The 23,729-nt window shown below is 50.1% G+C and overlaps 2 protein-coding genes across 4 annotated transcripts; one reads left to right on the top strand and one right to left on the bottom strand.

Annotated features, from left to right (window-relative positions):
* Positions 1-686: 686 nt before the first annotated feature.
* On the top strand, positions 687-4,399 carry LOC121587849 (biorientation of chromosomes in cell division protein 1-like 1). Its single transcript, XM_041905062.1, has 4 exons — positions 687-1,052; positions 1,253-1,527; positions 1,602-2,533; positions 2,596-4,399. Exons 2-4 carry the CDS (start codon positions 1,295-1,297, stop codon positions 4,227-4,229), a joined length of 2,799 nt encoding a protein of 932 aa, XP_041760996.1. The 5' UTR covers positions 687-1,052; positions 1,253-1,294; the 3' UTR covers positions 4,230-4,399.
* Positions 4,400-4,573: 174 nt separating this feature from the next.
* Positions 4,574-22,854, bottom strand: LOC121587850 (ABC transporter G family member 20). Of its 3 annotated transcripts, none has more exons than XM_041905065.1 (12): positions 22,704-22,854; positions 19,897-20,347; positions 12,190-12,357; positions 8,732-9,028; positions 8,436-8,655; positions 7,899-8,284; positions 6,598-6,832; positions 6,147-6,511; positions 5,962-6,050; positions 5,712-5,888; positions 5,548-5,634; positions 4,574-5,474 (listed from the first exon to the last, which is right to left on the bottom strand). In XM_041905065.1, exons 3-12 carry the CDS (start codon positions 12,297-12,299, stop codon positions 5,263-5,265), a joined length of 2,178 nt encoding a protein of 725 aa, XP_041760999.1. In that variant the 5' UTR covers positions 12,300-12,357; positions 19,897-20,347; positions 22,704-22,854; the 3' UTR covers positions 4,574-5,262. The 3 variants fall into 3 exon arrangements, with proteins under 3 accessions (XP_041760999.1, XP_041761000.1, XP_041760997.1); XM_041905066.1 differs by having other exon boundaries at positions 22,728-22,854; XM_041905063.1 differs by lacking the exon at positions 19,897-20,347 and adding an exon at positions 12,585-12,660 and having other exon boundaries at positions 22,740-22,854.
* Between the last annotated feature and the right edge of the window lie 875 nt (positions 22,855-23,729).

Genomic DNA, 23,729 nt, shown 5'->3' with positions numbered 1-23,729 from the left:
GTGGGGGTCCGGCTCAAGATCGAATCCGAAGTCCGTTGTTTTGGGCTAAAAATTAAAAATGGCGGATGGAGCGCTACCACGGAAAGAATGCGCTCTATTGCATGCCTTTAAAATGCACGAGGCGCTCTCACTGAAAATAACGGTCGCTCGCGCCGTTTCATTGTATTTTCCTTATACGCCTTCCTTTCCGTTTCTTTCGGCTTGCGCTGCGCTGAATTGGTACCCCAATTGATTCCAGCGAGTTGCGCTGCGCTGGACTGAAACCCCCTCCCGCTCGTTTCTTTCTTAGCGCGCTGTGCGCTTTCCTTTACACGGACTTGGTGCACCCGAATCAAAAGAAAAACTTTAACACATCAAACTTGGTTTATAAATATTTTATCACTTTTCTTGCAAATTAAACGCACATTTCACTTCATAGCTTCACAAAATCTTACTTCAAACCTCACACATTATTTATAAAAGACGCACACTTTTTCATTCTCTATGCTAGTAGGGTAAGAAGAAATTGATCGTTAAAATAATAGATTAAATTTAAATGGTTGCGTTCTCAACAGTGCTCCTGCCGAAATCTGAAAATATTATCTGGCCACACTGGTTCGCAGGTCAGGCGAGCTTTTCGGCGGCCACCGTCGCAAAACCGTCGCAAAACGTCAAAAGCGACGTCGCATGTACTGCAAAGCGACGTCGCCAGCGAGCGAAACTCGCAACGATTTCGAGGCGCTGGCGACGGTCGTTTTTGACGTTTTGCGACGGTTATTGACCTTTCGAGCGAGCTTTTGCCCTCCGGACCAGTGTGGCCAGATTATATTGGCAGATTTCGGCAGGAGCAGCATTAAGAACGCAACCATTTAACCTACCGAAAACTACCGATAAAATTTTGATGCGCCTACCGAAAACCGCCAAAATAATCTGGCCACACTGCCCGTGTGTTGGTCGGCGTTGGTTTGTTTATGTGAAAAGTTTCGTATTTTGCTGCAAAAGCTATTTGTTTTGAGTGAGTTCGGGACGATAATTTTGTGTTTGATGTGTAAAATATAAATTCTTCATTCTAGGTAAGTTAATATGATGCTACAGTTTGTGGGTTGAAAAGGAATTAACCCCTAAATCACCCCTCTTGTTTGGTATACATAGTGCGCAATAGTGGCCTTGTCCCCGTGGCATTGAGCATCGTGTTCATTGAAAACATTTCATTGCTGATTGGCCGAAGTAAATTGTAATAAAAACATATTCTCCATTTCCCCATTCTTTGCAGTTAAGCTTTACGCACCCGTACCCGTGTGTAACAGCCGCCATCATGATCGATGATCCGCATTTCATCGATGCCATGGTGCATGAGCTCAAGTCTCAAGGTCTTTTCGATCAGTTCCGGAAGGAGTGTTTGGCCGACGTGGACACGAAGCCCGCCTATCAGAACCTGCGGCAGCGCGTGGAAGGGACGGTGAACAAGTTTCTCGGGCAGCAGGAATGGTCCGACAACATCCGGTACAAAAATCAACTCCGAGAGCAGCTGCGTAAAAACATCATCGAGTATGTGGTTGAATGAGGTTGGAAGGGGTTATACGAGGGGTGCTAATTTCACTTTCACTGATTACTGATTGCAGATCGGGCTTTTTGGACACTGGCGTGGAGCGAATAGTAGACCAGGTAGTGAACCCCAAAATAGCTACAATTTTCCAGCCAAAGGTGGAAGAGATTGTGTACAACTATCTCGGCATCGAGAAACCCAAATCATCTGTCAATGGGAATGATCAGGCAGTGGCAAGGCCAGAATCGCTGCTGGAAGACCTGGAAGCGGTGAGCCCGGATTCGGACAAAAAGTCCGAAGGAAGTCTCACGCCATCTCCACCGCCCCTGCCACCGCAACCACCACCGCCGGAAGAGCCGGAGGAGCATGGGGTCGAGAATATGGACATCGACGAGGAGGACGATGCGCTGGACGAGTCGAAGGAGCAGGATGATTTCGAATCGCCCGCCTTCGAACCGCTCGAAATGCGATCGCCCAGCAAACCGAAGGAAGATACGAACGATTCCAACTCGTCCGTTATCAGCGGGCTAACGTCGCAGGAGTCGGTAGAGAGCGACGATAAGCCCGAACATAATCCGGTGGCCGACGCGGCCGCCAAGCAAACCACCAGTGTGCCTCCGAGCGAAGAGCAGGAAACGCCAACGACGAAAGATTCCGAGTTCAGCCAGGAAGTGGCGCCCACGAATGACTCGCAGCTGTCGCAGGTGTCCAGCAACAGTCAGCTGCTAACGGCGACGGCCGCATCCTCCAGCGAGGAAGCTCAACCGCCAGAAGAGAACGAGCGGCTGGACATTACCGAGGAGGCGCAAATGCCAACGCTGTTCAGCAGCTCCACCGACAAGCTGTCCAGCTCGAACGAGAGCGAACAGGAGGGCAAAGAAGCGGGTAAGAAGATTACGTTCGATTTCAAGAAGGATGAGTACGATTTCGTTGGCACTGAGCGTCCGTCAGCAATGACCTTGGGTGAGGAAAGCAACGCCGAAGGTAATCGCGAGCCAGACCCAGAAGGTAAGTGGGAAGTTATTAATTGTGGAATAAATTGATGACATTACGAAACAACATATTTGCAGAGGACAGCAGTACCCCGACGGCTACGCCTACGGAAACACCAACAGAAACACCAACCAAGCCCAAAGACTCCGAAGAGCCGAACCTCACGCTGCAGGATGAGGAAACGTCGCAGTCGGAACATTCGCTTAAGATTTGCGAAGACTCGTTCAGTGACGACAATACGAAAGACTCCCAGTCCAAAGATGCTCCCGTCTCGGTTCAGGATAGTCCGTCAAAGATGAAAGGACTTACCGACGCCAGCAGCTGCAGCGTGAAAAGCGATGACGATGGTAAAAATGTTCCTGCAACTCCTGCAGATGATAAGAAAGATGAACAGGTTCCGCCCGACCCGGAACCCGAAGCTGCGAATGATGAACAAAAGCCGGAAGAGAAAGCAATGGAAGAAACAAAGGAGGAAAAAGTACAGGAAGATACCGAACGGAAGGATAAAAGTCCAAAATCTGACAAAGACGACGACGATCACTACCAAGAGCATCGCAAGCATGAACCGAACCGTCGATCGAGCGATCGTGATTCGGAGGATGGTAACGATAAGCACGATTCGGGCGGATCAGCAGCACCATCGGCGAACGGTACAGGAGAGAAGCCAAATCCCTCCGCACAGGAATCCAGTGAGAAAGCTCCCGAGAAGGAAAAATCCCCCGCAAAAGAGCCTACAGATGGGATCGACCCACTGATGCTAAGCAAGGAGCGGGACCGACTTTGTGGATCCGTCACACCGACCGGTGAAGGTGCGCCCATGGATTCATCCTCCTCCGGCATCCAGTCGGGCGACGATTCGGAGAAGAGCCCTGAAACGCTCAAATCGTACAGCAAGCCGGAATCGATCGTGCTACCCGTGCAGCCGGTCGTAATCGATCAGATGCTGACGAGCATGGAGGACGACAAAATCGAACGACTGCTCAACGGCGAAACACACACGAACGATGCAACGCTCGAATCGCTCAAGCGGCAATGGCAGTCGACGGAGGGCAGGATCCGAAAGCCCAAATTTGCTTCCAACTTTTCCGAAGCGCGGCGCCTGATGAAGGTGCGCAAGCAGATGCAGCGCCACGAGCAGAAATGTCGCGAGCAGGCGCTAGCGATGGCGAAAAAGTACATCAGCGAGAGCAAAGCATTCGGCGGCCGCTGTATGGAGGATCAGGGCATCGAGCTGGAGTTTGTGTGCGACGGGACGCGTAAATCGCCCGGACCGACCATTTCTTCCCCAATCCCGAAGGCGGAACCGACGGGGGAGAGTGTGCAGGTGGGTGGAGGGAGCGATCCGGAGCTACGGTACTTCCCCGAGGAGCAGGAAGTGTTCCAGCTCGACGAGAAGCGGCTCGACTTTCTGCGCTCCAAGACGGAGGGCGTCACGTTCAGTAAGAACTTTAAGGTGCAGCATTACCGTACGATCGTCTACTCGCTCACCGTGGCAACGCCGAAGGTAGCGAAACGAGCTGCCACGCCGGGTACGGCGGGCAGTGGCAAGGCAAAGCGTACCGCGACCGTTAACGGGGTGGCGAAAAAGCTGGACCTTACGGTGGAAGACGAAAGCAAGCGGGCCGGTTTGGCGACGATCCGCAAGCAACGATCCATCAGGAATCGGTTGGTTGAGAAAAGCACACCGCCGTCCGTCGGAACGGACGCATAAGAAGGGCGTGTGTGTATGTGTGTGTGTGGATGTGCGTGTGTAGAGTAGCTATTAAAGGCGTAGTCAGACAAAGACAACAATGTCCAGTTTCCGAGGGAGGGTTTTATTAACTGTTAGGCTTTGATTTCGATGATCATTACGAGCGTAAATAAAGAGTTATATTAGTTTTATATCACGAGTTTTGCGTACACCGAGACAATTGGGAGGCATTCTTTTGTATGCATTTCTGTTTATTTTTTCATTACATACCACAAAATAAGCAAAAAAACATAGTACAAACAGTTTCTTAGCCTAGGACACAGACTCTCCAACACGGAAACCTTACAGCTCTACCAGCTCTGCTATTCATATTGTACGCCCGCCTCTTTACTGCTAAATTGCGTCCTCTATCTCGATTTTGGTTGCACAAACTTCCTTAGCTTACTGCTCACTGTTACACATTTCTGCTCCTCGAGGGTCGTTCGTTCCTCGCCGTCCTCCTATGACTAAGATATTACGTTACGCTAAGGAAGAGAAAACACAAAACCCAACACTGCTGTCGTTTGTAAGATTTGCGGCGCTGCGCCAAATGTATTGCGCAGCCGGCTAACAATATACAGTCCTATATATACAACAAACATTCACACGCGCTGATTAAATTAGCCAAATTGGGTCTCCTGTCCGGGAACAGGTCGGTGACCAGGTTGAGCAGATTGGGACGTGGGGTTGGATTAGAAGCATTCCTATACAACCCGTAAACCCGTGCGTGTGCACATTCTTACTCGCTATTTTGGGGATCTTGGGGAGGGTTCCGCTAGCACTCACTACTGCGAAGGATAAGGACACTTGGGAAAGCAAGGGAATGGCAAGGGAAGGGAGGGATGCCAATGTAAGTGTTAGCCCTCTCCCGAAACCAGTGGCCTAGGGCGGGCCTTCGGGGATGCTACCCCACTGTTCCTTCGCCCCGGATTGGTATCAAATACATTAAATAATATCTATAGCTTTTACCAGAAAATGGTTCACCCTTAAATTGCCCCCATGGACGCTGGCATGATCATTTCTTTATCTTCAAACCAAGCAGGCACAGCAATAGTAAGCTGATGATCCACACGCCGACCGCACCGTATCCCATGTAGACCTGCGAGTTGGTAATGCTCCAACCCTTCGTCAGGACGTTCCGCACCGCTATCGACGGGATGGTGAATGGGAAGCAGTACGCGACGTACTGCAGATACTGGGGCATGCCCTCCAGGGGCCACAGGATCCCTGCAAAGATGGTCGAACACGTAGCAAAGTAAGTACAGGCTCAATGAGGGCGATGGAGATCAGTAGCGCTTACCGCACAGGATGATCATTGGGTAGAAGCTACCGGTCGCCATAAAGTTGGCGGTTGAGTGCGCATCACAAAAGATGGATATTAGAAGGCCTGCAATGGAGAATGCAAAATCAAAGGGGGTTGTAAAACTCATCCACTACTGCCAGACAGCTTCCTATACCACTTACCGTACAACATTCCCGCAAAGCCCAACAGCATCAGCAACCCGACCACCGTGATATTGCTTCCCTGGTTCTGGGCATCGAACAAGAAGGTGGCCAGCAGAATGATCTCTATGCACTGGAGCAGCATAATGGACGTCTGTGTGATGATGTGCGCAATCAGCAGTTCCAGCGCCGTAATGCCTGCAGACAAATGGAAGGAGAAATAGTTCAATTGTTCCGCCCCATCCGTTCCACCACGGCTCGTCGTACGTACCGGCTACGATCGTCCGATCCCAAACACCCTCCAACCGGTCCGTGATGAAGATTGTGGCCGTAATTAGCGTGGCCAGAAAGAAGATCATCCTACACAATCAGGGGTGAAAAGCGACAAGCAACAACAAAAAAAGAGAAGACACTCAAAAGTCTCGATTAACGCTCATTAACCCCACCAACACTTACGTCATAACGACGCCCGGTGCCATGAAGTCGGTAAACTCCTCGTCGAACGTGCCGTACACGGGCGTCTCGAACGTGATCGGTATGTTGGCTAGCTGCTTCGGCAGCCGGCAGTCGGTCATGAGGCTTTCCGCAAACTCCCGGTACGTCTGCAGCAGCTTCTTCTCGATGAAGAACGTGATCTGCTGGTCCGACTTGTCCAGGTACACCTTGATCTCGGACGTGTGGAACGATCCGTCGTCCGCGTCCCGCACATTGTCCCGCACGTCCTGCAGCGATTCGGTGAAGTTTTCCGAGAAGTGGATAAAGCCCAGGATCTTGCCCTTGCGTGCATCGCGATACGCATCCTCGTACGTGTCGTAGTATTCCTGCAACGGGTAGTGTGTGTAACGTTGTAAGAAACCTTGTCTTGTAAGAAGCAAGTCATGAGTTTGCGAGATCTACAGCCACCTACCTGTATCGCAACGCTCCGATTAAGCTTCTCCAAAAACCTACACGACACCTTGTACAGATCACAGTCGTAGTCCTCGCGGTAGTAGGTGGTGATGAGCGACTCGTTGAAGCACTGCCGTATGTTGGTCAGCTCCTCGTTCACGATACCGAGCCGCAGATCTTTCGGGTTGCCGCCGACTGCGACGTAAAAGCTTACCAGCTGAAATATCGGATACAGGAACAGGAAGACCATCCCACTGTTTCGGAATGGGGAGCGGGGAGATTTCACCGAAAATGAAAAACCAAATGTTTCGATTAGTTCGCAACTAGCACCGGAACCACGCGTGGTCAGTGTAGACACGGCAGTAGGTACGCGATCGCGATACGCGTCGAAGAGGATGATCTGTTGGACGATCGATGAAGCTAACGAGGTGTTGGTGGGCATTAATGAACGAAACGTGCTGTTGGTTGTCGCGGTCTACGTTCTACGTTCATGTTTCATGTACTGTTGTACCTGTACCTGTGGCGTCATCTAGAAGAGAGGGCTTAATGGGTTGGGGAAACTAAATTTTCGTTTTTTTAATCATTTTTGTCGAAATCATTCCAACACGTTCAAAAGCGACTATGTGCAAGCGACATTGTTTAGTAAGGGAATTCTAATGTTGGTAACAGTAACTGTAGAGGGCGGGCGAATTTTATAAAAGCGTTGAAAGCACTTCTTTAGTGTACACACCTTTCTCATGTCTTAATCAGTTAGTATAGTCACAGTAAGGTAATGGGGTTTAGTTGTTCTACGCGTCCGAGAATGTATCAATTCGAGTAGTAAGCGCCATATTTACATGTCCAAGTGGTCTTAATTTCTGTGCAATGCAGTCCACAGAGTGCTAACGAAAAAGTGATTAATATTTTGCCCCACAGTGCCCCGAAACGTCCTGTTTAACATAAAACCCCCCCTCAAAACACACACACACACACACACACACACACACACACACACACACACATACACTTCCCACATGTGTCTTGTGTGTATCTGTAGATGTCCTGCAGAACAGTCCGTTGTTGCTTGACCGATGAAACGTTCTATGAGAGATGGATAATGGAGATGGCGATGAAATGTAGTACTACTGTCTAGTATCTGTTGTAAGCAACATTCAGTCTTCTCTTTCAAACCAGATCACACACACACACACACACACACATACACAATCACAAGCAAACACGTATAATTACAACAACCATGGAGAAAGGGCTTTAGCTAGCCCCGGGCCTTGGGGCCTAACCGACTAACACGATGCCTGCCTAACTCCGTAAGCTACTCACGCCGGTTGTCGGATCATCTGCAGAAAGTTCTTCGACAGCAGTGCATTCATGCGCCGCTTGCTGGTGAAGCTGACCAGCTCCTTGATTGTGCTGGTGAGCGGTTTTCGCTTTTCCGCAAACAGGCCCCCGCCACCGCCACCACCGCCGCCGTCCTTGGCCTTCTGCTCGTTCGTCCCCAGCGCCGGTATCACCTTCTTCAGGTCCTGGGCGCCAGCAATTGCCCGCAGCGTCGCCGTTTGGTGTGTCGTACGGTCGGCCTCCTCCGAAGGGCCGTGCTTCTGGCAGAGGTTAAGAAAGGCCTCCTCGAGCGACGTGCAGGAGAACCGCTCCAGGATGTTGGTGGGCGAGTCCTCCGCCAGCAGAATGCCGTTACGCATCAGCCCGATCTGTTACGGTGAGGTGGCAAGAGTTGCGCAAGAGAGCTTTAGCTTGTGAGTGCTTGAAACGAAGTTAAGCGATCGATCGCTCCAGGGTGACGTTCTTGGGTTGCTATGACGTCCACTCTCCCCGCGGGGAGGGACCACAATGAGTACTTACAAAACCCGCCTGCTTGGCCTCCTCGATGTAGTGGGTCGTTATAATCACAGCCATTTTGCTTGTACTGGTCGTCTCGACCAGGTACTGCCATATCTTTTCGCGCAGCAGCGGATCCAGCCCGACGGTCGGCTCGTCCAGTATGAGCAGCTCCGGCTCGTGCACCATGGCGGCAGCGAACGACACACGCCGCTGCTGGCCACCGCTACAGTTGCCAACGTACCTGGGGATCGAGAAAAACAGGGTACCGGTACCGTCACGCAAAGGCTGCAGATTGGTGTTAGCCATCACACACTTACCGCTCGTCACCGGGCAGCTCGAGCAAATGCTTCAGCAGTTTGTACCGCTCGCGGATCTTTTCCTTCGACATGCCGTATATTCGGCCGAAGTAGTAGATCGTTTCCTTGATGGTGAACTCCTCGACCAGCGCGATGTCCTGCGGCATGTAGCCGATCCGGGGCCCGGGTACGCCCGATCCGGCCGTGCCCGGTGTGCCCCCGAGCACGTTGATTTCGCCATCGTTGAGAAACTTTCGGCCGACGATGCAGGAGAGGAGTGTCGTTTTGCCGCAACCGGAAGCGCCGAGCAGCCCGTAACTGTGTCAAAGTAAGATGAGATGTTTCGTGAGAAAATTGATACAAAAAAGTTCAGATGCAAATGATCTGCAATGATATTCTATCGTCGATCATTGTCCGATCACTTCCAACCGAAGCATCCAATGTCTGATGTCTGACCGAGAAACCTTTTTTCTAGACAACCTCGGGACAGAAAACGATCCTCCAAGGTATTTCTACAACCTTTTGAGTATCATTTTATGACAACTTCAGTCAGTGGTGTGACCTTCAGTGCTGCGGTTTTGTCGTCTGATAGCTCGTTGTCTCCTATCAATAACCACCGGATCGCCATAATTGAAAGTGTTAAAAAGACGTGTAAACCATAAAATGTGCCCCGATCTACATCAAACTGCACTTAACAAGTCCACCAAACCAAGTCAAGCCTTTAACAACCGATCGGTCGCACGTGTTGGGCAATCAGCGGTAACCAAAAAATAGAAAATGACACTCTCGAACAGTCCGATCGATTAGAAGGAGGTCATAGGCTTTTAAAAAGCTTGCCACGGGCCAACGAAAGCAGGTTAGAAAACCCTAATCAACCCCCAAGCAAGCGAGCGAGCGAGCGAGCGAGCGATTCAATGCCTTTCCTCCTAGCCCGCCGCCTCTGCGTGCCTCTCTGCAACGCGCAAGGTTGCAATGCATTTTCGGTGAGTGTTTTCCTCAGGTTATGATTGTTTTTTTTTTTTTGAGTGCTGCGAAAAATGCTTACAAACAATGTGTATACATTCTCTTGGCGGCGACGAACTGGTGGCCCGACACTTCACTAACGAGCGGGACAGTGCTGTAGTGGCAAAGTGGACAAGACGTTAGCTACCGTTACACGTGCGGCTTGTGCGGTGTTGTCTTGTACGATTTCCGTTGACGTTCACAAGACGAAGTAGAAAAAAAAACACACAGAGGACAGGAGCATTAACTCATGTTTTTTTTTGGCAATTCACTTTTTGAACGTGAACTGGAGGTTCTTTCTAGTTGCTGCTAGGGGAGGTTGCTGCATTACATTATCTCACGGTCTTACGCAGCGCGCCCTGCGATTTGAAATGGGTCAAAGCACCTTAACTGGAGCACCGGATGGCCGAAAGTGGCCGAATAATTAATGGCACCAACATTAATTAGCTACGACCCGGCGGGCTCGTTGTCACCTCAGGTGGTTGTGGTTACGCCGCATAAGAAGGGACATATTAATTCCCTTGATGTTGTGCAATGTCAAACAATGCATTCGGCATTACCACGGGTGACATAGGCGCGCGTGCGCTCGTAGTGACACAATTTGGGGTGGCACCACTCCATGCCTTCAAACGCGCGCGTGCCATGGGAAAAAAGGTGGATTTAAATTGCTCTTGAAACATGTGGCTTTATGTACACGGCTATCGATACCCGCCCGCTCGGTGGCGTGCAGTTAATTACGGAGCGCTCAGAACCCGTTTGACGTAGGCGAGATGTATTAAATCTATCAATATTTTATACCGAGAAGCAACTTCCTTTGCCTTCTATTTCCCCCCCTCCCCCCCTAATTACCAGAACAATCATCATTAAAGTCTAGTTTTAGTCGCTCCCATTGCGTTGCATTCCTAAGCTCCCGCTGTTCCCAAACCCCAACCCCAAAAAAAAAGGCCCCCCGAACTCCCGAAAGGTCTTCCCGAAAGGCCTAACCGGTTCTCTATGACACAGTGCCCACTCGTGGGGACCATAAACTGATACTCGCGCTCACCACACTTATGTAACCGTGGCTTTTGGCAACAAGAGAGCTCTCGAAAGAGCTGCGCATCGAATTGGGGAAGAAAACCGATCCATTCCCCCCGCTCGGACAAATCAAATTGAATGTGATTGAATGTGTCTTCAGCGATGTCTGCCACAGCTCGTAGACAGATGATCTTTTCGCTGCTACTCACACACACCGCCATGCCAGCCATGAAGCGCTCGGGCATGAATTTCTTTTTTGAGGTTACACTACGACCCATTCATCATTGGAAGCTTGTAACCGTTTGCCGTCGGCCAACTCCTTCGTACGACAACGGAGCGGGTGACTATCAGTACGAAGGATGACGAAAGCGGTATAAGATGCGGCGTATGTCACTGCGTCCATGGTGCATGGCCTTGACATGGCGTACTTTTCACACCGGGAGATAGGTGTTACCTTTGCTGATGGATCTCTATATCCCTGACGACACGCACGCGGAAACACGCGAGGAGGTTGCAAGCAAACCCACACAAAACACAACACAGGCAACCTCATTCCAGCGTGTGGAAGGACAGATCGTCACCATCGTCAGTATTTGCGCGGGAACTCCCTAAAAAGGAATGCTCAATGGTGTGTTGATAGCTCTCACATCGTAGCACAAAAGATTTAAAAATAAAAAAAAGCTAGAGCATTGTTGCGTGATCTTCGCATTTGCGTACGAACTTGAGATCGAGATCCACTTAACGACTCCTAATGGGGGCTCCAGGTTGAGCGCTCGCTCGGAAGTCAAAGAACAACGTCTAGTGTAGGGCCACCCATTCTGAAGGACAAGTGAAAACCGCTTTCGCCCCCCCCCCCCTGTTATTATCTGATGATACTCCTTGGGCGCCCCTGTATGTTGCTTTGGGCGTGCGGTCCAAGCGAAAACAAGAAAGCGAGAACCAGACAGCCCCCCCCCCCCTTTACTGTCCGTCCCATCGGGTGGAGAACTTGTCGTTGACCATGAAACGACCCCAATGGCAAAGCCCGGATCAACGTGTGTCGTGTGTTCCGGCGCAGCGGTGTGACCTGGAGGACGTCCACTTGGTGTTCGATGTGCGCCCCGACACATCCTTGCCACTTGAACTTCGTCGAGCGTTAGCCTTGTGCGCATCCAATTTCCCAAGCGACCCCGGAACATCCATCTTGCTACAGCGCCTTTGTGCTCCCGTCCTGATTTCCCTTTTTCAAAGTCACCCAGGTAAGGGCCACGTCTGCGAGTTCATTAAAAATTCCTACAACATCTCACCGAAAGCACGGACAGAGAGCGATGTACATCCCTTTCGAAACCTGCCCGACCAGGTGTGCGTCTATCTTCGTGTTACCCATGGTTGAAAGAATCTATAAAGTCTGTTGCTGTGCGCTGAGACTAGCGAAACGCTGGACATTCGTGGTGTGGACATTCGCCAACACCTGGGCTACTTACATCGAGCCGCGGGTCACGCTCATGTTGAGATGATTCAGAACGATCTTTTTGTTGGGATCGTTCGCCTTGCCATAGTATTTGTAGCCGGATATCACTTCCACCGCAGTCATGTTGGAGCCGTTGTTGCTGTGTGTGTGCGTGCGCCTGCCGTTCTTGTCTGGGCCTCCCCTGTGGAAAGAGTTGAGAAAGCGAAAAAAAAAAACAAATCTTAAGTCGTTGCAGGTTCAAGAAACTTATTTCAAGGGCACTTGTGCACAGAAGACAAAGGACGATCAATACTGGATCTTAAGCAGGCTTAAGGTTTGACAAATGGAAATAAAACTCATGACGCGTAATGGGGTTTTTTCTCTCTCTCTCTCGGCAATCATCAGATCGGTTGAAGTGTTTTGGTATACCTGGTTAGTATGTAATTACACTGGTGCAGCCAGCAACAAACACACACACCCCCGTCACGGTGGTCAATATTGGATGCTATAAGCAGGCAAACATAGGTGGTAATAAAATCGGCACTTCTAAAACACTGCCGCAGGCAGCGAAACGTGATGCGTGTGTGTGTCTCGAGGTGTAGTTGGTTAGTAAGCAGGTGTGATACAAACAACCTGATCGATTGAATCACAACAATCCTTCTCTGCAACAGGGCGAGTTTGGGTTAGGTTCTACGGCCACTGGGAAAGCTAGTTGTGTAATGTCGCGTATTTCGCAAGAACGATATCTATTCCCCGGATCTGGACTGGGCGTCGATAGTGGGAAGACACATAAAAATATCTGGCCTAACGGAACCGGTGGGAGATTACGTGCGATTCTCTTTTAGCAGAGTTTCGTTGTTGGGGTTCGTCGTCCATTGGGATTTCAATTTATTGAAATGAGATTCTTGATTGGTTCGAGAATATGTTTTGGTATCGCCAAATGTGAAGAACTTCAGCTTCTGGCAGATAACCAACTTCAGAATCTAGAATCTAGAGTAGCGTGAGAGATTTAAATCCTCTCTTTCTTTGTCTTCTATTTTTCACCGTAAAATTGCTCAAAAACCGGTTTAATTCCTTTTGGAACTTAGCAGAGATGCTTCAGGGCACAGCAGACTAGAAGAATGAATAAAGTACGCATGGGAAACGATCAACGTCTGGCCTTGTGTGTACTGGCGCATCTAAGCAACCGGACTTACAGTTTGAGTCTCAAGTTAAAAGCAATGTAGATTGAACTGTGAGTGTGGTTTAAATGCAATTCTAAATACAGGAAATGAACATGATCGTCAGAATGCAAATCAAACACATTGACATTGTACATGCGTATCCTTCCCTGTACCGGTTATTATTTATCGTCGCAAAATGTCATCGCAAGATGGTGCCAGCTACCGGCAGCGGTCTGGCTTGATCGCCCAAAACAAATAGTGTTTAAAACACTCATCTTGGTCTTCTTTTTTTCATCCTTCAACCCCATTGCTGATGCGTTCGCCGTCTTTCCGTTGGCATCGAGCATTGGTCTTGCCCAACCTGTCAGTCCGGTTTTGCTCCCGGTATGCCCATTCTGGTGAGAATGTTGGAAACACTGGAACAAAATCCGGACGCGCAGACGACAGCCCGGCAGTAGCCTTCGGCGCGCGCACAGCTTCAAACACACCGCCGGCACGATGGCAAGGGTCATTAACCAGGTGGGGGCCCTACTAGGTCAACGAATTCAGCCCCCAACGCGCAGCGAACAGTGGGCAGAGGTTTCGTGGCCTCGATTCGTAGGCTCTGAGGCTGTAGCGAAAATGCGTAGCAAAAGCAAAATCGCAAATGCGCCCCACCGCCAAAACCAAAAAAAAAATATGAAAGAGAACGCCGATACTACGATCGTACGGAAAGCGAAAGACGACAACTCACTTTCGGTGTGCCAAAAATACAAAAAAAATCGCATTCGTAGAGGCATCGCAACAGACCAACACGCGTAGTTGCAGTAGTAGCTGCGACGTCGGCCAGATGTGAGGAAAGCGTTTTTCGCATTACGTTTGCGGGCCGGCGAAGATTTCACGTTCACTTTCGTTCACCTTCGGCGAAGATCGGTGGAAAAGCGAAACTCCCGTCATGCGTGATCCGGTTTCAGAGCCCGGAGAGGCTAGACCGGGCTCTCCTTTACGCTCCGCTCGGGTCGGTTGGAACACATTCCCCTACGCAGACTCAACTCAGAGCACTGCACTTGCCGGGTGGGATCTGTGCGGTGTAACTGTAACAAAGAGCAGCGCAAACAACTCAAACGAAGATGACGCTAATGGCTTACAGCTCGGCAAACGGATGACGGGCGATGTAGGCCTGTTGCTCTCGCTCCCAAGTACCTCGCCTCGGTTTGTCGCTCATGCGCCGTGCCAACCTCACCTTTCGCAAACAATTGGCAGCGGGCAAATCCAGGCGCTCCGAGGTAAACAATCGTTCTCGAATCCGTAGCACCGAGCGGTGGCAGGTCTGTGTCGTGTGGCGCACAGGCCACACCGAGCTTATGTAAGTGATCGCGCCCAATCAATCCAGACCGTGTGCGTGTGTGTATGCGACGGAGCTATGTCGAAGTGGCACATCTGTACGATCGATCGGTCGGATGATGTAAGTGTCCAGTGATGCTTCTCCAGTGTCTCAATTTTTGGCCCTCTCTGTCTCTCTTTCTGTATTGCTCTTTCCAGCGGTTCGTTTCTTGTACCACCTGAAGATCACCGCACACACAACCTGCCGGAAGGTGGAGGATCGCGTCCAAAGTGTAGTGCACGGCGGTACGCCAGCACCAAGACCTTGCCTGTCCTGTCGTTGGCGATTAATGAAGCACACACCGAGCATAATCGCACCGTTCAAGGTCACACACTTGTGCGGCGGGAGTAACTTCACCTCACATCTTCCAAACGGTTACCCCCTGATTGCCGGGGTGGTAAGTACGTACGCACCTCCTAACCTCAGGTCCTAACCCCACGACGTACCCCCTTCCTTGCTCGCCACGATGCACGCATTTTCACAAGGACAAATCTGACAGCTCGATCGATCGATCATATTGGGCCGATCCTGTCCCGCAGTGCTTCCAGGGGTAGCACTCTACCGTGCGACGACGCTGTTTGCCGCTCTCTCTCAAAGGTACTCAAGGCTTCCAGTTTGTCGCATCGATCGTGGCGTGGAGTAAAATCTCGCTTGATTGCTGTTTTTGCTCCGCTGCAAACGGATATGCAAATTTGAGGATCGCATGGATCGCCCCACATGCGATCCACAAAACCGGCGGAATGAAAATCTCATCCAATCCACACACACACACACACACACATCTTTCACGCAACACGTAATCATGGCTGAATTTATGCAATAGAAAAGCGGTTATAATTGGTACAGCAGCAACGGATGATGGACCATCAGACGCAGTAGTAATAGTAGTAGTAGTAGTGGTGGTGGTAGTTGTCTCAGTAGTATTCGCACTCGTACCGCCCTCCCAGGGGCGATGATTACTATACACTGCGCACCGTTTCTCTTCTGCCGCACTTAATTGGTTCACAGTTCACTCGCGCCATTGCGCCATCCTCTCGTTACCGGCGATCGGTCACTGATCGGCGTGTGTGTGTGTGCGTGCGTGTGTAAGTGCTTTTGTATGTACACCATGTACAGCGTTGCTGGGGGGGGTTGTCACAAGGGTGTTTAGACGCCAGTACAAGGTGGCTGGTCGCCCTGAAGCCGTCACCAGCCTGAGGAAGGAGTGCAACGATCGTGCACCACGACCGGTGCGGCGAGTGGCTTTGCAAAATCCTGTCCAATTTCCAAATCCAAAATCAATCCAAACCACCGATGCCGCTCAATGCCAACGCGTTGGTCATCTACCCGCTCAGAACGCAATCCGGCGTTGCGTTCTCCAGGGAGCCTTTTTTTTAGTTGTTGTTGTTGCTGCCTTAGAACCGGCTTTGCACTGGGGGTCGCCATGCGATTGCACAAACACGCTGCTTGCATTGAAGTTCATTTACTTCTCGCACCGGTTCACCTTCAAAAACAACAGCGAGCCCTAGAGCGGCAACCCTTCCCCGTACGGACGGGGTTGGCCACCACGAGGAAAACATGCGTGTGTGTGTGCGCGCCTCAAGTCCTTAAATATGGTGCACACGTATGGTGCAGGCAGTGCACGTGTTGCACAATGCTCCGATCAACATCCGATTGGCCGATCGGAATGGTTCGATTCGGAAATCGCTCTTATGGTGGGTTTGTTTCTTTTTTTTTTTAATGAGCCAACTTTTTATGCAACTATAGGCCCTCGAGAATGCATGTTCTTGATATGGTAATTAAACTCTTTTTTTAACTTATTCCAAATTCCAATTGAGAGCAGAAGTGATGAAAATAATGCATTTCAGTAACAGTAATTAAAACATATTTATTTCCAATTAAATTGTCGATCAAACGCACCACGCGATTGAGTAGGGCGCACCGATTAAACGTTGCCTGATGTATCATTAATTCTTAGAGAAGAATTTTAATCTGTTTATTGCTTCATCAATCTTATGATACGTTGTGATATGCGCGATAAAAGATCGCGGCTACCGCACACTTTCGTGCCGCTTCTTATGTAAGCGTGACGCACAATTCCGGCCATTGCGGTTTAGGAGCCGGTTCAAACGGGCAACAAAGAGCAAACAAAAGGGGCGTGTATATTATCGACTAAACATCAATAAAAAAACATCCAATGTGTGTGTGTTATCAGTGCACAAGTTTCAGTTGTAATTCGCACGCCACAACATTAGCATTCCTTTCCGCCAATGCGTAAATTAAGAAGCGTTCTTACAACGCAATGCGCGATCGCGTTGCGCATGATTGCATTCACGGTGCGCAGCTGGAGCGATGCATACATTGAGATGCGCCGCAACTCCACACCCTTCCGCGTCGTGTGTTGGCCAAGATTCGTGTTGACAAATATTGGAATAACTCATTTACGACCGCTCCGCACGTTCCCCACATTTGGCCGCCGGCTCTTCTGCCAGCAACAGGCGACGCAACAGCGAGCAGCGACACGATTACACCGTGACACACTTTACTGGCACGCTGGCAAAGAAAAGGGGCTGTTTTCCGGGACGACGAGAGTGGTGCTCGTGTCCGTGTGTGCATGCGTGTATGTGTGTGTGTTCACGCGCGGGAAAACCTTACTTCAAGATCACCACACCCGTTCGCCTACCCCGTTGCGTACCGGTATTTCCAGTGCCCGTTGGGCGGGCGAAGCAACCAAAGCCGGCCAAAAATAGGAACAAAAATCAAAAGTGAACAGTGTACCGGTCGCCTACGATGATCGCGGCCGCCACCAGACACCATCGTTATGGATCGGTATGGTGAAAATCGATTCACCCACGGCATTGGGATCGAGTGGGCGGCGGTTGGAGTTGGGAGCATCGGAGTTCGGGGTGCACGGTTTCGGTAATTGAAGCTCAAAAAGCTCAAAGAGGCCCTTGTGCACGCAAATCGGGCACCGACGCGATCAGGTGTTACTCAGACAGGAGGAGCATTTTTCTTACCCACCCTGCTCCCTCCCTGCACGGCAAGGTGTCTGGCCTCTCGATTAGTTCGAGCAGCCGCAAATGCTATCATTAAACAGATGCCGAAAGGGCAGAGGCCTTTGCTTAGCTGATCAACCCTGTGTGCAGTTGAAAAACAAAGCAAAAAACAGGCAGCTAGCGTAATTACATGTGAGTGCTTACTCCACGAACGAACGAACGAACGAAAAAAACGCCAATGGGGAGCCAAACGGCAACATAGAAACGGGTTGTCTATGCGGTGGCAATTTTGGGGAACGATAGATCGAACGGATTGATAGCGGCTTGCGGTGGGCTTTATCCGGCAGAAACGGTGAACAATAACGAGCGGGCCAGATCGCAATTTCCACTTTTCACCACAATCAGTCAGCAAACGAAATTGTGCGGAATAATTACCATTCCCTTTCCGCAACCCCTTTTACTCGCCGAATACTTTCAATTATCTTCAAATCAGCTGAATGAGCAGCCCACCCTAATGCACCCCCAAACGACCCCCAGCTCCACACACCACATGGGCGGAATAAATTAGCCGTGTCGGTAGACCGATCGCTACTCATTTCCGTCACACTATCAGCGGAAAACATCGCACCAATTCTACCTTAAAACAAACACACAACGCCAAAGCATTTGGGCTTAAATGCTTTTTTGTGTGTGTAATTTACTCCTCCCTTAATGCGCAGCATGCTCACGATCATTAATGTGTGTGCGCGCGCGCGGGCGCGAGCGATCATACTTGCGCTCCGTCGAGCAGCGTACACACGCTGTTTGCTGCTAGTGCCGCTGTATGACATTCGCGCAACAACGAAACACGCCAAAAAGCCGATGTCCTCTGTGTGGCCATTTCATTGCCTCCCACCACGGGCGGGCTGAGCGTTTGGAGGCACGCTTTCCGAATCTGTCCGAGCTGCCTTGACGCGCTGGCGTGTCTGTGCGTGCGTGCGTTGCCGTGTGCACCCGCTGCACGTTGTCATAACAGTTTTCAGCTGTGTCGCGGGCTGCGTGTGTGTGTGCTGCTGCTGCTGCTGCTGTTGGCATGCGTTGCATCACACGAGTACGGTTGGCAAGGCCACCGGGGTTTTGCTAAGAATAAGAAAGTCCGAAGAAATCGCACAACCTCCTTGCCGGTGTGGATCGATTTGCAGCTTTTGGTGGTTGTTGCTGCTTGGCTGCGGTCGCATTCGCGTTGTTCATTATCCCCCAAGCAAACCCGGTTTCTCTTTCAAGAGCTATTGTGTCGTTTGCAGAGGCTGCGATCATCGAATGCTCTGCTGTTTTTTTTTTCGTTCACCCGCGTTAAGCAAATTAGTAGCGAGCCGCACAACATTTGCATCAAGAATGCTCCACCAAGACACAATTTAAAATGCATGTTAAATAAATGTAAATGTATAATTTCATATGAATTTAATTCGCAAACAATAATGTTCAGGCAAGGTCGAGCAAAATACGAAAGACTGCAACAGCCAAGTAAAAGTGACAAACTCGCTATTATCGAGCAACATATGAAAGACTTCAACAGCTACTCTAAAGACACGAACCCCTACTAATTTATCAAAATACAAAAGACTTCAACAGTTAATTGAAGGTGACGAACTCCCCATTAATATAGCAGAATATGAAAGACTTCAACAGCTAATTTAAAGCGACGAACCTCGTAAAATCAGATAAAATTGTATTGTTTGCCACTTCAAACAATTTGTAGCATAGCGCATAAAAGCGACGAACCCGACCAACCCGACGATTCCATCAGTTGCAATACTATCTTTCAATCCCATGTTAAAAAAAGACTACAACAAAATGGCAGGAGACACACTACTGACCATTATCAGTTCAGCACGCCTGGTAAAAAGCGTACACAGTGTGCCACATTCCACTCCGCGCGCTGATAAAACCGGGCGGACCACCAAAGGACAACGAACGGTGAAATGGGACGGGCATCGAAAATCGGGACACAAACCGGACCACGGCACCAATGGAGAGAGAGAGGAGAAATAAAAAACTAGTTCAAGTTTAACCGATCCCACCTCACGATCACGCTCACGATCACACGCTGTGTGAGTAGGTGGCAGTAGGTGAAGTAAAAAAAAAACGGCTGTTGTGAGATGGTATACATTGCCTTGTTTGCTCCTTTTCCTTCCCTTTAAAAATGTGTATGTGGTGGTAGTAGTTGTTGATGCTGTTGTTAATGCTATTGATTGGTTTACCTTTTTTTTTTAACGCGGCGTTAGTAGCGGCTGTGATTAGGCACGGTGCGGATCGAGGTAGGCGGGCGGCAAAAGTGTGATGAAAGCGGGTTGGGGGCTTCGCCACACGTTGTAGCAGCCGCCTTCCCTTGTAGTGAGCACGCGCGTTTGCAAGCCTTTTTAGCACGAGGTGTTTTTTTTTCTCTTTTCCTTCTTCCACTTCTGCTTCTCCTACACACTACCGCCGTTCAACTAGCTAGGCACACGGACGCCGTTCACCTTCACTTTCAACGAGGAGGTTCGCGGCACTAGCACATACACTGCACGCACATACAAACACACACTGGACGCAGAAAACACACTTACACACCGTTCTGCCGCTTACGCCTAATCCCCGTCACTTGGGCACGGTTTTAGTGGCCTGGAGGGAGAGTGTTAGTTGGTAGTACCTGGCTACCTGGTGGCTACCTGGCTGCTCGCGATAGTGGACGATAGGGAACAAAAGCACAACAACGTTAAAACTACAGTTAAACCATCGCTCGGTCGGGGACAACTGTCGGCGCGAACGCGTGCTCGTCTGCCGACGCTTCCTCTATTTTTTTTGTGTGTGCTTGAAGCGTGTTTAATGTTATTGTTTCTCCTTCTCTCTGTCTTTTCTTAAACTGTCTTCTATTTGTTTGCTTTGCGTGTCGGCGGTGGTTTATCGCGTGTTTGCGGGCGCGCGCGCGCGCTCGCTTCGTCACCGCGAGAGCTGTAGAAAAAAGAAGCACGCTCGCCGCGGTCGCGTTGTTGTCGGTTGCTTCATTCAAGAAATTAGACAATATTCGCTTATGTAACGTCATCTCGCGTAGCGCAAAAGGAAAGAGCATTATGTAGTAAATATCGTCTCGATCGTCTCGATCGGGCGCGAACGGGGGCTGAAGAAGATACGCACCACCGTCTGCCTTCTGCCGCCGTCTCCGGCTGTCTGCAGCGAATGGAGAGGGGTAAAATACAGCCCCCCCCCCCCCTCTCGCTCCTGAGCCCAACGACCACCAAGAGAAGATGTGTGTGGTGATAACGCTATCCCCTTTGGTTTGGGGAGGGCAACCCCCCAAAAAAACAAAACCAAACCAGAGGACAAAAAGTGGAACACACAGCTCAGTGAGCGTGTACACGAGGTCGTGAAAAGTAGGCGTCGGGGCAGAGATGGAGCAACAGACATTTACATAAAAAAAAATGAATATAAGGAGGGGAAAGAAAGGCACCAGCAATTATTGTGCCCCGGCGCATAATTGAGAAATAAAGTTTATTACATAAAATCGAAGATGCAAGAGGAGCACACATTTTCATCGCATTTAAGCAGTAAAATGAAAAGAATGTTAAAAATAAGGGAAAAAATAGAACTCAAAAACTCAAACCACTCAAACGAAACGTGAATCGCCGGACACATCAAGATTGATCTCGAAAATGTTGCCCCAACGACGTTCACAAAGAAAAGTCACTTTTCCCTCCATCGCTCCGTTTGCGCTGCTTCGCGTTTTAAAAATAGCTTCCAACGATGCGCTTCGCGATCATTCTCGGCATGTTGCCTTTTCGTTCGTTTCAAAATATGCAAAACGGGTGTGTGTGTGTGTGTGTGCATAATTATGCTAGCTGTCTTTTTGCCTTCTCGCTTGGCGTTACTTGGCCGAACGCGAGCCAACCGGATTTGTACAACTTCTCGTTCCGTTAGCAAATTCACGGTCACACCGCACCGCACCACCGAGCCACAACAAATTCGTTGTTACATTTTTATGCGTTTCTTGTTTCTGTCCTTTCCATTTTCATCCCGCAAACTGCATAATGGTGGAGTAAAAAGTGTTTCAAAGAAGAAAAAAACGATCTTTCTCGATTGATCTGCTCACTTTCGGCGATGGGGGGGGGTTCGTCGCTTTTCTCCACACACGCTTTTCGACGCACGTCAACAGCACAACCGTCAACCCGTGACAATCACCACAACTCGGCGCGAGATAAATGGTGCACACACACACACACACATACACATCGCATTCTGCGCGCTTGAACGAGCAGGCAAGAAATGCAACCGCAACCGAGCCACCGCCACCGAAACGACAACAAACGACCAAACTAAACTAGGCCGAGGCCGCGGTCCCTGGGCCGGCGGAGTGCAAGCAAAAATCAACACTCGTACGAGCAGGGAATCAAGGGGGCAGCTCGCGTGCGTTATACGCACAGCCCGGTTCCCCCGGGGGTAAGTATCTGTCCCCGAAGAAAAAATAATAAGGTGACTCAACTTCATCCTTCGCTCCCACAGGTTTACGGGGTAGTGCTGGTGCGGGAAAGCGAAGGTCCCTACCGATCTACCGCCTCCCCTTTTGTGTAAGAGGTTGCGTGTATGCTATACTGGAGCCACCCAAGGGGGGGGGGCGGAAGGGGGGTTTGTAGAGGGAAACCGTTAGCTCATTTCTTCATCGATTTCGGTTCGATTAGGAACGCACGTCGCCCCGTGTGCCCGTCACAGGGTTCACGCAAAAGGGAGCATTTATCTTGCAAACCCCATCCCCCCTATGCTGCTGCCTGGATCGGGCCGGCACTTCCCAAACGGTGGTCAGTTTCGTTTAGCCTTGCGATGACGACGAGAGTTGGTTGGTTGGTTGAAATTGCACAATCTCCTGTGGCAAAAACACACAAAACAAACGCGAGCGATCGGATACACCAAACAAAAATCCTGAATCCATTTCACCCGCCACTCGCTCACGCGCGCATTCACATTTTCCAACAAAAACAAACAAAAAAGCAATCAATAGCAAACACCAGAAATAAAACCAAAATAATCTTAAACACACGCAATGTTCTGTCGAATTACACACAGGTGCACGTACAGTCACAGTCACAGGAGAGAGTTTGATAAGAGCGCGGGGGGACACGTGTGCAACTGTTCAGCACGGACGGCGAGCTGTAACTGAAGCCTGCCCGGGTCGCTTGGACAACGGTGGCTGGCTGGCGTGTAGTGTAGTGTCTCCCACCAGCTCGCGGCGAACCACGAACCAGCAACGCAGCAGGCAGGCAGAGGTCGGTCGGTCGGTCGGTCGGGTCCGCTCGTTGGTTGCTGTTGGTTACCTCATCGCGCGGTTTCTTCGGGCGCGCCTGGGCGGGAAGAGCAAGACCGCCCGAAAAGTGATCCGATGTGCCGGGACGGGGTCTGGAGGAATTGTGTACGTGTGTGTGTTTATGTGCGTCTGTACGTATGTTGGACACAACTGGCAGCATCCAGCATAACACAGAACAGTAGGGGGGGGGGGGCGTATGGACGGGATGCCAAAACCGATTATTGCTCACATTCTCTTGCTTACAGACTCTCTCTCTCTCTCTATCTCTCCCTTGGGCAGCTTATGTTGTGTATGTGTTTGTACTGCTCGACTGTTTTTTTCTTCTATTTTAGAGTCATTTTTCTCGCTCCCGTGCTGATGCTGATTGGTACCTTTTTCGGGCTTCTCATTGTGTTTAATGTTTGGGGTGGTTTCTTGCCCCGTTCCCTAAGCACAGGATGCTGGGGGCGGGGGGGGGGGGGTAATGTGGCATCGATCGATTGGTAAACACGTCTTCTTCAATGAGTCGCATGTGCGGCTCACAGTTAGTGCTGATGAATTACCCCCTCCCACCCCGAGCTGTTGTTGTTGTTGTTGTTGTTGTTGTCCAACTGTTGCCTTCTCGGCTTGGACTAGGGGCTAGTACTCTCTGCCAAGGCTGTGCCGAACGATGGTTTGGGGTATTGGGGGCAGCAGTAAGTGTTAAATTACATTGAAGCACAATAATTATTTCATCAACATCCTTCTCCTAATCCATCATCTCAAATGGCAGGGCGGGTGATG

Source organism: Anopheles merus, chromosome 2R (assembly GCF_017562075.2).
Source record: "Anopheles merus strain MAF chromosome 2R, AmerM5.1, whole genome shotgun sequence".
In the NCBI taxonomy this organism is placed as follows: Eukaryota; Metazoa; Arthropoda; class Insecta; order Diptera; family Culicidae; genus Anopheles; species Anopheles merus.
Note: the sequence above shows the minus strand (reverse complement) of the source record. Positions and strands in the feature narration are given on the sequence as shown.